Source organism: Humulus lupulus, chromosome X (assembly GCF_963169125.1).
Source record: "Humulus lupulus chromosome X, drHumLupu1.1, whole genome shotgun sequence".
NCBI classification, from domain to species: domain Eukaryota; kingdom Viridiplantae; phylum Streptophyta; class Magnoliopsida; order Rosales; family Cannabaceae; genus Humulus; species Humulus lupulus.
This window is the reverse complement of record NC_084802.1, coordinates 13,827,302-13,843,922: the sequence shown is the minus strand read 5'-3', so window position 1 is coordinate 13,843,922 and position 16,621 is coordinate 13,827,302. Positions and strand designations below refer to the sequence as shown.

General features: G+C 35.2%; 1 protein-coding gene across 1 annotated transcript; it reads left to right on the top strand.

The window, feature by feature from the left end:
* The first annotated feature begins 701 nt into the window (after nt 1-701).
* Nucleotides 702-6,257, top strand: LOC133803453 (WAT1-related protein At1g43650). Its single transcript, XM_062241506.1, has 7 exons — nt 702-1,048; nt 1,131-1,193; nt 1,301-1,417; nt 1,516-1,777; nt 2,527-2,685; nt 5,239-5,390; nt 5,916-6,257. Exons 1-7 carry the CDS (start codon nt 822-824, stop codon nt 6,037-6,039), a joined length of 1,104 nt encoding a protein of 367 aa, XP_062097490.1. The 5' UTR covers nt 702-821; the 3' UTR covers nt 6,040-6,257.
* Nucleotides 6,258-16,621: the final 10,364 nt, after the last annotated feature.

Sequence of the window (16,621 nt, the reverse complement as noted above, 5' to 3'; positions counted from 1 at the left end):
CGAGGGAATATTCAAAATAGTGTCTGTATCCCCAAAAAGATTCGTTGCACAAGAGACTCAGTCCACCAAAGTGGATTGTGCTCCAATGATCAACCACCTTCTACCATTAGTGACATTGTTACAAGGGGTAATAGGCATGAAGGTGGAAGGTAGCAGAACTTTGATCATGGTACAATCTAATAATTTACCCATTAATTTTCTATTCTCCAACGAACCCCCAACTTCAAAAGCTTCATTCCCAACAAATAATACTTTGCAAAGGAAGCATTATTGCTCACCCCTCCCTTGAGAAATTTAGAATTGGCATAATGTATATTTAGTTTTGAGAAAGTAGCCATAAGAGAAATAGGAGAAGTGAGCACTCTTCAACACCTTTTTTTTTTTGGTAATTTCCAAACATAGGGTAAAAGAAAGATAAATATTTTTGGGGACAATATTTTCCATGCTAGAATTATTGGGTTGGCGCTGAATGCGGTAACTTTCAACACTTTCCGTACTATAAGGCAGTATCTTTTTTCATTTTCTATATAATAAGTTATGGATTTGTGTCATTTTGTTATAAATTTGAAAGAGAAGTAAATTATAGTGGGTGGAGTTGAACTATGCCACTTTATCAACAAGGCACGTAGTTTAGGGCTGAGATCAAAAGCAACCAAAGACTTGGCAACTTATAAAAGGACATCACACATCCATACCAAAGCTCATCTCACCCATATTTTTCTTTAAGTGTTTTCTTCTCAATAACGACACATAAAAACTAGTCCAAAAAACCCTTTTAGAATAAGTGGTAGATTAATGTTTAAAATATCAGAATTAAGAATATGATGAAGAGTAGTAGTAGTAGTAGTAGTAGTTTGATAGGGTATCCCATGGCATTGGAGAGCCAAAAGCCTTATATTGCTATGATTTTTGTACAGCTTATTTATGCAGGCATGGCCTTGTTCTCCAAGGCTGCAATCGCCCAAGGAATGAATCCCTTTGTCTTTGTTGTCTATCGTCAAGCTTTTGCAGCTTTTGTCTTGGCTCCTTTTGCTTTCTTCTTAGAAAGGTAATTAATATTTATTAATCAATTATTATACATTATTTTTCTTCATATATAGAACTAATATGTATGTAATTATATATTGCAGTGGGAAAGTGACTCCTTTGTCATGGTCTTTGCTCTGCAAAATTTTCTTCATCTCCTTGATTGGGTATGATCATCAAGTATTGAACACCACCACACAATAATTTTTACACACACACACATATATATATATATATAAAAATATATATTGAGACAATATAATTGTTTTATTAGGATCACTCTGAGCATGAATCTCTTCTATGTTGCCCTCAACTTCACGTCAGCAACATTTGCTGCAGCCACCACCAACGCCATCCCAGCCATTACTTTTGTCATGGCAGTTTTACTAAGGTTATTGTAGTTAAAATTATTTGATTAATTTTGATATTAACACAACATAATATAATAAAAACAATTTGATGATAAAATTGAATATTATATCTAATCAGAATGGAGGGTGTCTGTATAAAAAATGTGCATGGTGTGGCCAAGGTGGTGGGATCAGTGGTGAGTCTATCTGGGGCAATGGTGTATGCTTTTGTGAAGGGCCCTCCATTGAAATTAATGAAGAATTGGTACTTATCAGATCATGATGATCATCATCACCATCATCAAATCACCAAACACAATTACCACAGACATGACTGGATCAAAGGTTCACTTATGATGCTTTCAGCCAACACTGCTTGGTCTTTATGGCTTATTCTCCAGGTTCATTATTTTAAACTACTCTTTCTTACATATAAAGGTATTTGTCTTCTTTTGTATAATTTGATGTTTTCTTCTGATCTCTTATCCATGTTATATAAACATACTCAAATCTTTTCTTATAGTATGATGGTAAGAATATAAACAATGACTTAGCCAAGGAGCTTTTAATTCGGTAATAATAGAGCATCAGTTTCGTTACATACAAAAAGTTATAAATGTTTTTCAGAGGAGTCCATTGCGTAATCAAAATATTTGATCTTATTGGACAATGGATGTCTTACTCTATGCTTTTGGGAAACAAAAGAAGAGAATAATAGCCTAACAAATGGTTTGGTCCGATTTGGGCGCCTAAAACGGATGCCAAGATAGAACCCATCATTGATTTGTCGTACTGTTGTCAAATTACATTTAATGATTCAAAATCTATCTTTCATGTGTTGTTTTTTTTATGGTAAATACATTAATTGTTACTGATGACACATGCATGTATAAAAATAGTAATGGAAAGTGACATCAGCAAGTTGAATGCTAAGTAAAATTTGTAGGCAGAAATTTTATATCTCTATGAAAACTCATTCTTGATAAGAGTAATGATATATGTAGAGATAAATTACACACAAATACTATACATTTATATGGCAAATTACTTCAATCAATCATATTTATTTAAGATGGGGCACATATCATGTTTCATTGACAATATTATTTATTAGAGGAAACATTAAGTATATATTATGAGGTGTATGTAGGGTCCTATAGTGAAGCAATATCCAGCAAAGTTGAGACTCACCACGCTTCAATGCCTCTTTAGCTGCATACAATCTGCGTTTTTAGCCATTGCAATGGAGAGAAACCCATCATCATGGAAACTTGGATGGGACATTAATCTTCTTTCTGTTGCTTACTGTGTATGTTCCCTTTCTCTTTTTTTTTTTTATAAAAAAATAATAATTATTATTTATTTGTTGTTTTTTTGCTAAGCACTCACAAATGGTTGCCCTTTCTTTTTCTATGGAAGAAATCATTTGAGTCAATTATTCAACATATGATTAGTTACATAATAAATCAACCAACCATACTCCAAGTCTCTCTCGTGATGAGTTTTTTTTTCTTTTTAAATAGATTATAGAACTGTTCATGTGCATTACCAAAAGAAAAACTATTTAGAACAATCTAGCCATGATATGAATTTATAATAATGTTTGGCCACAAGTGGTTACTCACATAATTATGGTTACACTTACACTTTCTTTTTATGTAATGATGAAGTTAATGGTTTTTAAAATATTAGTCACAACTATATTATTTTGTGATTACAGGTAAGATTAATCTTGTAGTGATATAGAATATATATTGTTTTAACATTGCTAATTAAAAATAAATGGTATAGTCTAATATTAATATAATCATATCCGCAAAAACAATAGATTGGCATGTATTTGTATAAATATGAGTGTCTTTAATAGTCTTTTTATAGTGTCATTTACTTGTCAAAGACAAAATTCTTACCACACCTTTTATGTTGTCACAAAAAAAAACGTGTGGGTACAAATATTTATTACATATATAAATATATATATATATATATATATGATTGAATAGATAAAAACAAAACGTACAAATATGATGATATGCAATTTTTTTTATGCAGGTGTTTCCACGTGGGAACTGTATATAAATATAACGTACATATATTTATATAAAGCATGCTAATAAAATAAAGAAATTTTAAGACATTGACAACAACAAATAAAGATTGCCCATACTTTAATAAATCTAATCTAAAAAAAAAAAAAAACTTAGCCTAAAAAATGTTACTTGCAAGCCAAATTATTAAGTGATGTACTAAAGCCTACTTCTGATCACTTTTTTAAGTGATCCGCAGCATCAAACTTTCCCCATCAACAACCTACATATATATATATATATATATATCATTATTTATTGTTTTATATACAATCAAATATATTAGTTTTTGAAGTGGTGCCTTTAATTGTAATCAAGTAATCTATGATCATAGGATATACTTTAAATATGATTTATCATTAGATACTACATTTATATATAATTTAGTTATTATATATAATATAACAATTATTGGTTTATTGATGACTTTTTTTTTTCATCAATCACCTTTGTGACGTGAGAAGTTATGATTATGAACACTATGTATTCAAAAGATAAGGTTTCTTTAACATGATTAAAAATTTTGCATTATAGTACATGTACTCCGAGCAACTCCTTTACTCTATTCTTCAAAATATATCACTAAAATTCTCATTTTCTGATTTTACAATACATTCAGTTTTTCTATATTTCTCTTTATCTCATTTAAATAATATATTTTTAAACATTTTTTATTAATTAAAATAAAAAATAAAAGAGAAAGATAAATAATAGAAAATAATTAATAAGAGAGAGAAAGAAAGAAAAAATATCATTTCCCTACATGTAGAGATGAAAATGAAAGAAAAAAAATAGAGAAACTCTAAAATAGAAAACTAGTTTATATCAACTGTTGGAATGTGATTTATGTCTTGATTCTTCAATTTTTTTAAGAATACTCTACTTTGAAGGAGCTACTAGGAGTGCTCTAAGAGCACTCCCAATGGGTGCTCTACTCCATCTTTTAAAATATCTCTACAAAATACATATTTTTCTATTTTATCTCTAAGTTTTACATTATACCATACATCAGCTTCTCTATTTTTTTTTTCTCTATATCATTTCTATATTATATTTTTAAATATTTTTTATTCATTTCAAATATTTTCTAAAGCTATCAATAATATCTTTATATATTTTAATATTTACAATATCTACCCATATTTGATATCACATAATTATATTATAATTTAAATTTATCCAAATTTATAAGATAAACTAAAATATCAATTAATCTAAAAAAAATTACAAATAAGAAATTTTATTATTCTCAAAGTATATTTTGAGAGTATTCAGGGGAAATATTTATATATAATATAATATTTTGAAGATAGAGAAAGGGAGGAAAAGTGAAAAATTAATAAAATATTGTTTTAAATAATGAATAGTAGACATTAGATATAGCTATCTAGCTTTGTAACGTAGATCTATCTAAAAATATTTGTAAAATTAATTATTCATTGTTCCTCATCCATTGAAAGTGCTCTTAGACTCCAAAATTATTATTTTAAGGTTGCTAAAGCAAAACAAAACAAAAGTGGCAAAAATACAATACTTTCAAGCAAATTAATAAGTGAGTAGTTGTACTGTTCTGACCATTAAGATAGGGTATAATCATGATCATTCCTCAAGAAAAGAATCAAATACACTTTACTAGTAAGATATTGTACGATCTTAAATTACTACAATTGTACCTACTTATAGCGTATACCCCACCCTAGCTAGCGATTCCCAATTAATTATACAGACATGAGTTTTGAAGAGCATACTAATTTTATGGTATTTTCTTTTTGCAGGGTATAATTGTAACTGGCATAACTTATTGGCTTCAAGTTTGGGCTATAGAGAAAAAGGGTCCTGTTTTCACATCACTATTCACTCCATTAGCTCTTATTATAACCGCAATCCTATCAGCGATCATTTGGAAAGAAACTTTTTACTGGGGAAGGTCTAAACACTTTCCAACTACAACTTAACTTTACATCTTTTCGAAAAAAAGTTATGAATTAATCATATTAGGAAAAATAATTAGATATCATCGATATTCCATATATGAATGAAACCCAAACTTTTAAAAAAGAAAAAAAAATAGTCTATTTTGCCAAATGCCCACTATGTGTTGAGTGAGACTGCTAAATGGATATTGTCATAATGTTATGTGACAGTATTGATATGTCATTTTATATCATGAGTTAAATTGTGTGTAAAAACATACATATATGGTGACAAATATGATAGTGATCATTCATTTGGTGACCTTAGCTACTAACATGATTCTGTGTTGTTATATATACTGTCAAATATGCTATCAACCTCAACCCTATATTTATTTTTCCTTTATAGACGTCATGATCATATTGTATATATGTATATGTGTATAAATGTAGATTAATGATATGTATAACTAAAGCACCAAAATCACATACATGCATGGGTAAACTGACAAGTATTCCATTATTAAAAACAATGGCAGTGTTGGTGGGGCAATTTTGCTGGTGGGAGGGCTCTACAGCGTTTTGTGGGGAAAGAAGAAAGATGGTGATAGGGGAAGTGAAACGAATGCACAAAGGCAAGAAAGCAAGGAGGAAATTGTCTAAGAGTGCATTACACATCACTTACTGAGATGGATATATATATATGTGTGTGTGTAGGTTCTGGCTAGCTAGATTTTTTATGGTTAAAAAGAAAAGATAGGTCACTACCCACCATGAAACTCTTCCTTTGATATGTTTATCTTTACAGTGGCAAAGAGTAACTTTCTTGGTACACATGTCCTATGAATAATATATGTCTTGGATCCCATTATAACCTTTTCGATTGCCAATCTTCTCTTGTTCCATTTTTTTTCTTTTGTTTTTATATGCATATGTTTCCATGACACATTTCCCTCTATCAGTTCAATATCTCATAATCACTTTTTCTTTTTCTTTTTCTTTTTTGTTAATAAATAAGGTAAAAATATATTAAGCTGAAGCCAAAATGAAAACCACAAAAAGGGTCCCTCCCTAGGATACTAAGAGAAACTAGTGGCACCATCCACTAAGTCTTAACCCACTTGGATAAGTGGTCAGCAATAACACTAGTATTCCTATTAATAAAACAAACTTGACAGAAACTAAATAGTTCATAATCTTTACAACTTCATATGATTGGTTCTACTTTTTTTTTTTTTTAAGAAAATGAATCATTTTAAGGTCTAAGACCATTTTGGGGAATGATTTTGAAGAACCAAAACAAAATAATAATGATATTTGCTAACAATAACATAATGAAGGTGTTCAATCAATATAGATTAATATGAAATCTTATTCAAATCCATTATAGTTGTTGACTGCATTTTTTGCTATCAACTAATTAACTGAACTTAAAGAAAATACAATAAGAAGACACGGATTTTACGTGATTCATGTTATTAATTAACCCTAGTCCATGAGTCTATTGTATTAGAACGTGAAGAAGCTTGAAGGTTTCAAGCTTCTATGGAGTTCAGGCAGCTCTTAGCAATGCTCTGAAATACAAAAGTTTGACCCCCTTACAATAGATGTCGTAGCCCTATTTATAGAGGCTAAGGACATTTAATTCCCTTAATGGGGAGTTATTACAAACAATTACAATTAATTGAGATATAAACACTAATTAATACATGTTCTCGTAATTAAAAAGGTTGTGGGCCCATGCGTATCACATGGGGCCCATATACGAGGTTACAGCCCACGACTTTTTGGGTAGCACGTCCCTGACAGTGTCAGGGGATAACTGCACGATTCTCATGTCAGGCAGCGCATTGGGACATGTTGTTTGTCGCTTGTATGGACTCGACACCACGACTTAAGTAACAGTAGCATGTCAGACGGCTGCTTGTGATCCAAAGTCGTTGTGCTTGCACCTGGAAATATGCTCCAAGTTCGGAGAACGCCTCTCGCAGACCTAGAGGAATAAGATCGAGGAAAGGGGGAGAGCATCATAAATGTGGTCCTTAGGATATAGCTCACTTGAGGACTATCTTCTATGGGGGTAATGCATGATTATGGCAAACATCCTACCCCCCGAGGAACTCTGGACGAACTCACCAGGGATTCCTTACCATCCACAGAGCTTAATTACTCTAATGAATGTCACGTGTCAATTGGTGAAAACATGAACAACATTTGTCCCCAAGTCACCACTTGTCCTCGGACAGTGGATACTTAGTCTTAGAGGAGTAATTTCAAGGGACATGCTTGGGGGGAGACGCTTGGGCTTTCGAGGAATCAAACCTACCAAAAGATGATGCCACGTGCAACTCCCCATTGTTGGGCCCATCAATCTGTGCTAATTAATGAGGGGTCTCGTCCACGCCCAAAATGTACATTCCGTACCCGAAGTGTCCTTTCACGCTGTACCCGAGGTGTCATTTTCCCATATTTTGATCACGATTCGCGCCTTAATAATCATGATTGCTGGATTACCTTCGAGTGCCTACTCCCTAGGTGATCAAAGGTCAAAAATTGATAGCTCCCCATCCAAGTTCAGGGGTATAAGTTCAAAATTTGGCTCATCGTTTCCACTTACGTTCATTTGAAATTTACACCAGAGCTCAAAACTCTCTTGCCAAAAAATGATTCCCTTGCCAAGAACCGATCCTTCAAATCCAAAAATTCTCTATTTGCGATCCTGGAAGGCTAGAGAGAAGCTAGGTATTTTTGGGTAAACAATATCAAATACCTTCATTGTAACATCCTCCTAATCCAGGATCATTACACTATATACTTTAAATAGTGCTAGACTTGCTGATCAAGTCCCTTGGACATAAACGTGTAACTAAGGTTAGTGACAAGGGTTAGGGTTAAAAATTTTGGTCAAGGGAAACGTTGACTTTTCATTTAAAAGTTTAGTACATACATGGGGTCCCAAAATAATATAAACAGATGTTTAAAAGGGTTATTACAGTTCAAAAGTTACAACCAACCGACCTAAGCGGCAAAATAAGGGATACAACCCTAGTTCCTCCAAGACCACCCCGGTCGTGGTGGTCGAGCAGCCGCATATGTACACGTCGCCACCGAAGCTCTCCAATTCATGCATGTTCCAGCTTTCCTTTCCCCTTACTTGCACCACATAGCACCCGTGAGCCAAGGCTAAACAAGAAAACTTAAACATGTGCATAAATAGTAAATACAGATTCCAAATACATATCTAGCATGCCCAGCAGTAATAACCTACTCATGCATGCATGCATACAATTACAAATAAATGACTACCATGTCATAACGGGGGGTCGCTGCCCTAAATAAATGGTTAATAAGTCATACTGAGGCCCAGCGCCCTAGGATCTGGGACTAATGAGTCACCCCGAGGGCTCGTGCCATATCTTCTATATAACCAGCCTTAGAGTTGGCCCAGCGTACCTGGTGCTTTAATTTTCCACGACCATTGGGTCGGACAAGCGTATAATGCGCTCCTGATTAGGCCTAACCATATCGACCAGCGCTCAGGACGCTATTGCTGCCCTTGACTTATGAGCCAAGGTTTTTCAATCAGATAATGTTAACAATCTTACACCTTTTAACAGTTATCCCAAAACAAAGCATTCATGCATGCTTAATCAATTAATCACAAACATAATCATAATCTTGTTCATTCTCAGGGGCCCGAGCCCTATTCATAATCACATTAATCAACCAGATAAACAGATAACTAGTTAATGATAAGCATACTTTAGATAATACAAGTATGCATGCATATTAATCATACATCTCAGCCAATTAGATACAAACTAAGTAATGACCATGTTCCTTAACAGGGTCGAGCCCTAATCACGTAGACAATCGCATATAATCATGCTCGTTTACAGGGGCCCAAGCCCTAACCATAACTATATCTAACAACCGGGCCAAGCCCTAATCACATTCATTACGTATTGGGTGCAGTTTTCTTACCTTAGGTCCGAGTGCAATGTATATTAAGAACGACCCTCGAGCACAATCCCAGTTTCGAGCCCCTAGCGATAACCTAGTCACAATTATAATAAAGAATCTCGTCAAAAACGAGCAAATAAAGGCTTCCGAACCGAGTCCTAGCCTCCGGGACGATGAATTCTACTAAACCGGGCAGTAGAATTAATCTCGAGCCTCTAGGTTTGAGTTCCCGCACTCAAAACCTTCCCAGGGCTCAAAAGCCCTTCAAGCGCCACGGCCCAAGGCCCAAGAGTCGCGGCCCGCCTCAAGTCAGAGAGACCAAGGGCTCTCCTCTGGACCACACGCGTCGCGGCGCTCCCTGCAGGTGTCGCGGCTCAAAATGGCAAACTGTAATGACCCAACTATTTCTAAGACCTTGGGCCATTAAAACTACTAGACATAGCTATTATTTTTTAGAAAACATACATACGAAAATAATCAAAACTTTATTAAAACCCCAAAATAAATATTGTGCAAATTACAAAATAAGATGTAAAATATGGTATAGCTACCCATTGTTGAATAAAATATAAAACATAAACTTTAATTCAATTGTTTAAAAACTAAATGTGGAATTACAAAAGAAACATAATTCAAAAGACTAAATAACGTCATCCTCGATCAACACGCAGTCCATTCATCCTCAACACACAAGTCAAGCTATCAAGAATCCTTCCCCCTTCCATATTTATTTTCCTGCATCACACTAGAAATAAAGGAGTGAGCCTAATGCCCAGCAAGGAAAATCTACTAATAATCATATAACATAAGCATAAAACTATATCATAAACATATACTAGAAAACATATGACTATAAAAACATATATCATATAGGACTACAATGGCCATCATACTTCATGGGGCTCGTTAGCTAAACAAGTCATATGCCCATAAATTTGTGGGGCTTGTTATCTAAGCAAGTCATAAGCCCATAAATTCTTGAGGCTTGCTAGCTCAACAAGTCATATACCCAAGGACTATAAAACATACTATACATATACATAACATAACATAAATATATCATATCATAACATATCATAACATATTATAACATATAAGAACATAAAATCTATCATATTTTCCTTACCAAAAACCGGGATATTTGGGAACAAGAACGGGATTAGAAACTCCTATAAACCAACAGTAAAATTGTGAGAATCTCTAAAGAATAAAGATGAAATGAGAACTAAACCATCAAGAAGAAACTTACCAAGAAGAACCTTAAGTTTCAAGAACTTAAATACCTAATCAAGAATCATAAACAAGAGTTAGGATCAAAATAAAAGAAAACTAAAGAACCATATAAATTGAACTTAGGAATAGGAATACCTTGAATGACCTTATGGATTGGTCTAAACCTCAATAATGAAATCACACTATTTCTCGCTTCCCAATTGTTTATAAAAGCTTAGAATGATTAAAGCTTTAACCCCAAAACCCAAGTGTATCTCTCTATTGTAACACTAGCACCTTTGAGGTTCTGATTAAATGCTTGAAGAATGAAGAAAATGGCTGAGTATTAGGTCCTATTTATAGAGTTCAAGGAATGAAACTAACCCCTTTTAATTTGAATAAATAAATGATTATAAAATGGAAAAGATTTGAATTTTCGTTCAACTGACGCCCAGAACTCGGTCAAAATCATTCCAAGGTAGGTCTAAGTGGTTAAGGGTGTTTTTAAAATTCAAAAATTAAACTTTCAAAAATACATAAATTGAGCCGATATATCGCCTCCCCCTGTATTCCCGACCCTCGTTCGATCGTTCATGCAAAGTCGACATGTTTTTCGTATCTTCCGTAGGCGATATATCGACTCCTATGCTGCGATATATCAACATATGTTGATATATTAAACACGTATTTGTACTTTTTCAACATAATTTGAATTGGATAAACAGCTTTGACTGAGTCATAATACGATTCTAACAGCAGCCGGAAGGTTCTAGAGCTTCTAGATCTTTCTTTTATTAAAATTATTCATCAAAATACTTAATTCCCTAATAATCATGGTTATGACAAGTGCCATACTCTTATTGGCTCTATCTAAACCTTAGGTTATAATAAATAATACATCTAGAACCAGCAATATTAATCAAACCTTATGTTATAATTAATATTCTTAAGCTATAGGTTAAACTTATAAAATCCATAATTGTTGCTATGAGTTTCCAACTAAGTCCCGACTTGAACCAAAATCCACGGCAACTATCTAGCTAGCTAAGTAAACATTCTGGGACTTTACAATTCTCCCCTGCTACAAAGAATTTCATCCCCGAAATTTACTTACCAAACACTTCCGGATACCGGGCTAACATGTCCTCCTTCAACTCCCACGTTACCTCCCGTTCAGAACTATTACACCATAAGACTTTGACTATCGGAATACTCTTAGACTGCAATTCCTTCATCCCTCTATCTAGGATGCTAACCGGTCACTCCTCGTAACTCAAGTCTTTGTGGAGTGCTATCGCATCATATTTGAGGACGTGAGATGGGTCTGACACGTATCTATGCAGCATCGAGATGTGGAACACATTGTGGCTATCTGCTAGAGCTGGCGGTAGGGCTAATCTATATGCAATTGTTCCCACCTTGTCCAATATCTCAAAAGGACCTATAAATCTGGGACTAAGTTTGCCTTTCTTCCCAAACCGCTTCACACCTTTCATAAGAGATAGCTTTAAGAAGACTTGATCTCAGACTTTGAATTCCACATCACGCCGCTTGGCATACGCATAACTTTTCTGACGGCTCTGAGCAGCAAGCATCCGTTTTCTAATCAGCACTACTGCTTCCTGAGCTTCTCTAACAGCTTCGGGTCCAAGAAGTTACCTCTCTCCTACCCGTCCCAATGTAACGGCGATCGACACCTCCTTCCATAAAGTAGCTTGTAGGGTGCCATCCCGATTGTTGACTGATAACTATTGTTGTAGGATAATTCTATCAGTGGCAAATACTTACTCCATGATCCTCCGAAATCAAGTACACAAACGCGCAACATATCTTCTAAAATCTGTATGGTACGCTCAAACTGACCATCGATCTGAGGATGAAACGCTGTACTAAGACTTAACTTGGTACCCATGGTTTGCTGCAAGCTTCCCCAAAATCTTGATGTAAACACTGATCCTCTATCGGATACTATGGTCTTAGGGATTCCATGCAATCTTACTATTTCTTGAACATAAATTTCTGCATACTAATCTGCTGTGTACGTAGTCTTGACATGCAGGAAGTGAGCTGACTTAGTTAGTCTATCTATTACTACCCAAGTCGAGTCGTGCTGCTTATTTGTTTGTGGAAGTCATGTCACGAAATCCATGGCTATGTCGTCCCACTTCCATTCTGGAATACTAAGCAATTGCAATAAGCCTGCAGGCCGCTGATGTTCTACTTTCACTTGCTGGCAATCTAAGCATATAGACACATACTCCGCTACATCTTTCTTCATTCCTGGCCACCAATATAACGCTTTAAGATCGTGAGTCATCTTAAACTGAGTATGGGGTATTGTGCGCTTCTTCTAAAATCTTCATCTTAATCCCTTGATCATTCGGCACGCATACCCGATCCTTATATCTCAAGAACCCCTATCCTGATATCGAGAAGTCTGTGGCCTTGCCTTCTTTAACTGCATCCATATATGCTACCAATGTATCATCGTGCCCTTGCCCAATCCGTATATCTTCTAACAGACTTGACTGGATGGACAAGTTAGCCAGTTTGCCAATGACTACTTATATTCTGGCATTGATCAGCTCCTACTATAGCGACTTTTCTATTCCAGCTAACGTTGCTAGACTTCCATAACTACGTTTTCCTTTCCCGGGTGGTATAGGATTTCGCAGTCATAACCCTTCACTAGTTCTAACCACATGCGATGCCTCATATTAAGCTCCTTCTGAGTGAAGAAATACTTTAAGCTTTTGTGGTCCATATATATCTCACACCGTTTTCCATAAAGATAATGGCGCCATATTTTCAATGCAAAGACCACTGCTGCCAACTCCATATCATGTGTTGGGTAGCGTTGCTCGTACTCCTTCAGCTGCCTTGAGACGTAAGCTATCACCTTGTCATTTTGCATTAACACACAATCCAACCCTTGCTTTGACACATCGCAGTAAACTACAAACTTGTCGTTGGGTATTGTTGCGATATTTTTTGCTATGCAAGTGCACAAAGTCGCAATTCGTAATAAAATGGTAAAAACCAAGTATCGTCCTCAAGGACTGATTTATCAATTACCAATCAATCAATCTTTTTAATTCTATTTGATTAAACAATTTTCAGAGATTTTAAACTAAGAAAAATACTAACGAAGCACAATGAAAATTTAAACAAAATAACAGAGAAAATGAAATTAGGACAATTATGATCCTCTATTTTCCACCCTCTTATTTCCTAATGCAAGAATTTATATCCCCTTCTCCCTATTCAAGAATAAGTTGCAAAAACAATTCATAATCTGGTCAAGATTTATGAAATTCAATCTAAATGACAACTTCCTATATTTCTATGGTAAGTTGAATCATGTAGAAGGCATTAGCCACGCAACTCAGAAAAATAGGCAAATAATCTAGATACTTTCGTTCTAAATTAAATTTGCATCCAAACAATCAAATCATATCAAATTTCACTTTTCAGATTTCAATTTGATTCATAAAATAGCAATTAGAGGTGATCAATCAATAATCGCACAAATAACATAGATTATAAGGAATTGAAAGAGATGAAGAAGAACATCAATTTTTCATTAAACCATAAAGAGGGTTTCCAAAAGATTCACATAAAAGCCCTAAAAAGACAATTTAGCCTATGATATTCATTCTAGCAATAAGATAATTCAATTACAAACATAAAAATTTAAAGAAAAAGATAAAAATCTCAGGGATGAATCCTCCAAGATGGTTTCTCACACTCCAGCCGTCGTTATCCCCTTTTTCCTTGTCTCTGTCGCCTATATGATTCCCAAAAATCCCTACTAAAAGTTCCCTCTGGAAAAGACTGAATTGCCCATCAAAAATAACCAGATATATCAGAAATTGCAAACCCAGCGCTGTAGCGCTACCCTTGTAGCGCTATAGCGCTAAACTCAGAGCCGAAATGGGGGAAATCTGGGCACCAGTGCTGTAGCGCTCTTTTGGTAGCGTTATAGCACTAAAGTCAGAAACCAACTTTCTGAAAACTGCGTCCAAGCGCTGTAGCGCTAAAGTCAGTGCCGATCTTCTTCAAAATTCCTTTCTAGCGCTATGGCGCTCCCTTAGTGGCGCTGTAGCGCTACTTACAGAACCAACAAAATTCACAAATCTGTCTCGATTTCATTCCATTTTCGGTCCTTTTCAATATTTGCATCACTTAACATTAATCACCCTGAAACAAGAACAAACGAGCATAATTCCGAAATAAAATAATCCTAACTAATGAAAAATAGCCTAAAAACTAGGACCATAAACGAGCCTAAAACTCGTTTATCAGGTATCTAAACACAAAGTACTGGTGTTGTACATAGCTTATCCTTAAGCAACTGGAAGCTCTCTTCACACTTATTAGTCCAGTTGAACCTTTGCTGCTTCTGGGTTAGGTTGGTAAGCGAAGTGGCTATCTTAGAGAAGCCTTCTACAAACCTCTGATAATAACCTGCTAGTCCAAGAAAGCTTCTAACCTCTGACGCGTTCTTAGGTCTTGGCCAATAATTCACAGCCTCTACCTTAGATGGGTCAACAGCAACTCCTTCCTTGGATACTATGTGGCCGAGGAACGCTACTTGCGAAAGCCAAAATTCGCACTTCTTGAACTTGGCATAAAGTTGATGCTCTTTTAATCGCAACAAGGTCAACCTTAAATGTTCCTCGTGCTCGGCTTCATCCTTTGAGTACACCAAGATATCATCGATGAACACTACGACAAATTTGTCCAGGTAATCCTTGAAGACCCTATTCATTAAATCCATGAATGCAGTTGTAGCGTTGGTAAGACCGAAAGACATAACTAGAAACTCGTAATGCCCATAACGAGTTCTGAAAACTATCTTGGGAATATCATTTTCCCGTACCTTGAGCTGGTGATACCCAAACCGTAGATCAATCTTTGAAAACATGGTCGCTCCTCGAAGTTGATCAAACAAGTCATCAATCCAGGGTAGCGGGGGCTTATTCTTAATTGTCACATTATTTAGCTCGCGATAATCTATGCACATCTGCATGCTTCCGTCCTTCTTCTTCACAAATAACACAGGTGTTCCCCATGGTGAATGGATCGGTCTAATGAAACCCAAGTCTAAGAGTTCTTGTAGTTGCGTCTTCAACTCCTTGAGTTCGGTCGATGCCATCCAATATGGTGCCTTTGAGATAGGCTCGGTGCCCGATACTAGTTCGATTGTGAAGTCAATTTCCCGAGTCGGTGACAACCCTGGTAGGTCGTCAGGAAATACTTCTGGGAATTCCTTTACAATGCGAATGTCTCCAACTTTTAGTGGTGTTTCCTTTACCACATCTGTGATGCTGGCTAAGAATGTGTGACATCCTTTTTCTATCATCCTCTGAGCTTTGAGAAACAAAATAAGCGGCGTACATAGTCCTCAAACTTTTCCCATAAAGCATAGTCTCTGACCGTCAGGAGTCTCGAGCATCACTTTCTTGCGTTTGCAGATGTAATGACCCAACTACTCTAGACTTTGGACCATTAATGAAAACTACACATAGACCCTAATCCTTAATAGAACTTACAAGTGAAAAGATCATAACTTTATTAAAACTTGTAAAAATAAATGTTAAACTTACATAAAATTTAAAGTAGGATATGGGATCCCATTGTTTGTTAAAATCAAAACATAACATAATTGTAATTAAAAGAGATTACATAAATAAGTGCGGAAAAATACACATAAAACCATAAGTAAAGACTTCATCCTCGAATCGAAACTCTCGGCTCTTTGAATCCATTCCGCCTCAATACACATTCCCCAAGCTTCCAAGAACCTTCCCCGCCACTAAAACTATTTTCTTGCACATATAAACAAAAAGGAGTGAGCCTAATGCCCAGCAAGGAAAATCTAACATATAACCATACACATAAATTTCATAACGTAACATAAAACATATCATAACACTTATGTCGCATACATACTATAATGGCCATTATTACTTGGGGTCCCATAAACTAACAAGTCATATGCCCATTAGATTAGTGGGGCTTGCTAGCTAAGCAAGTCATATGCCCATAATTTATTGGGGCTTGTTAG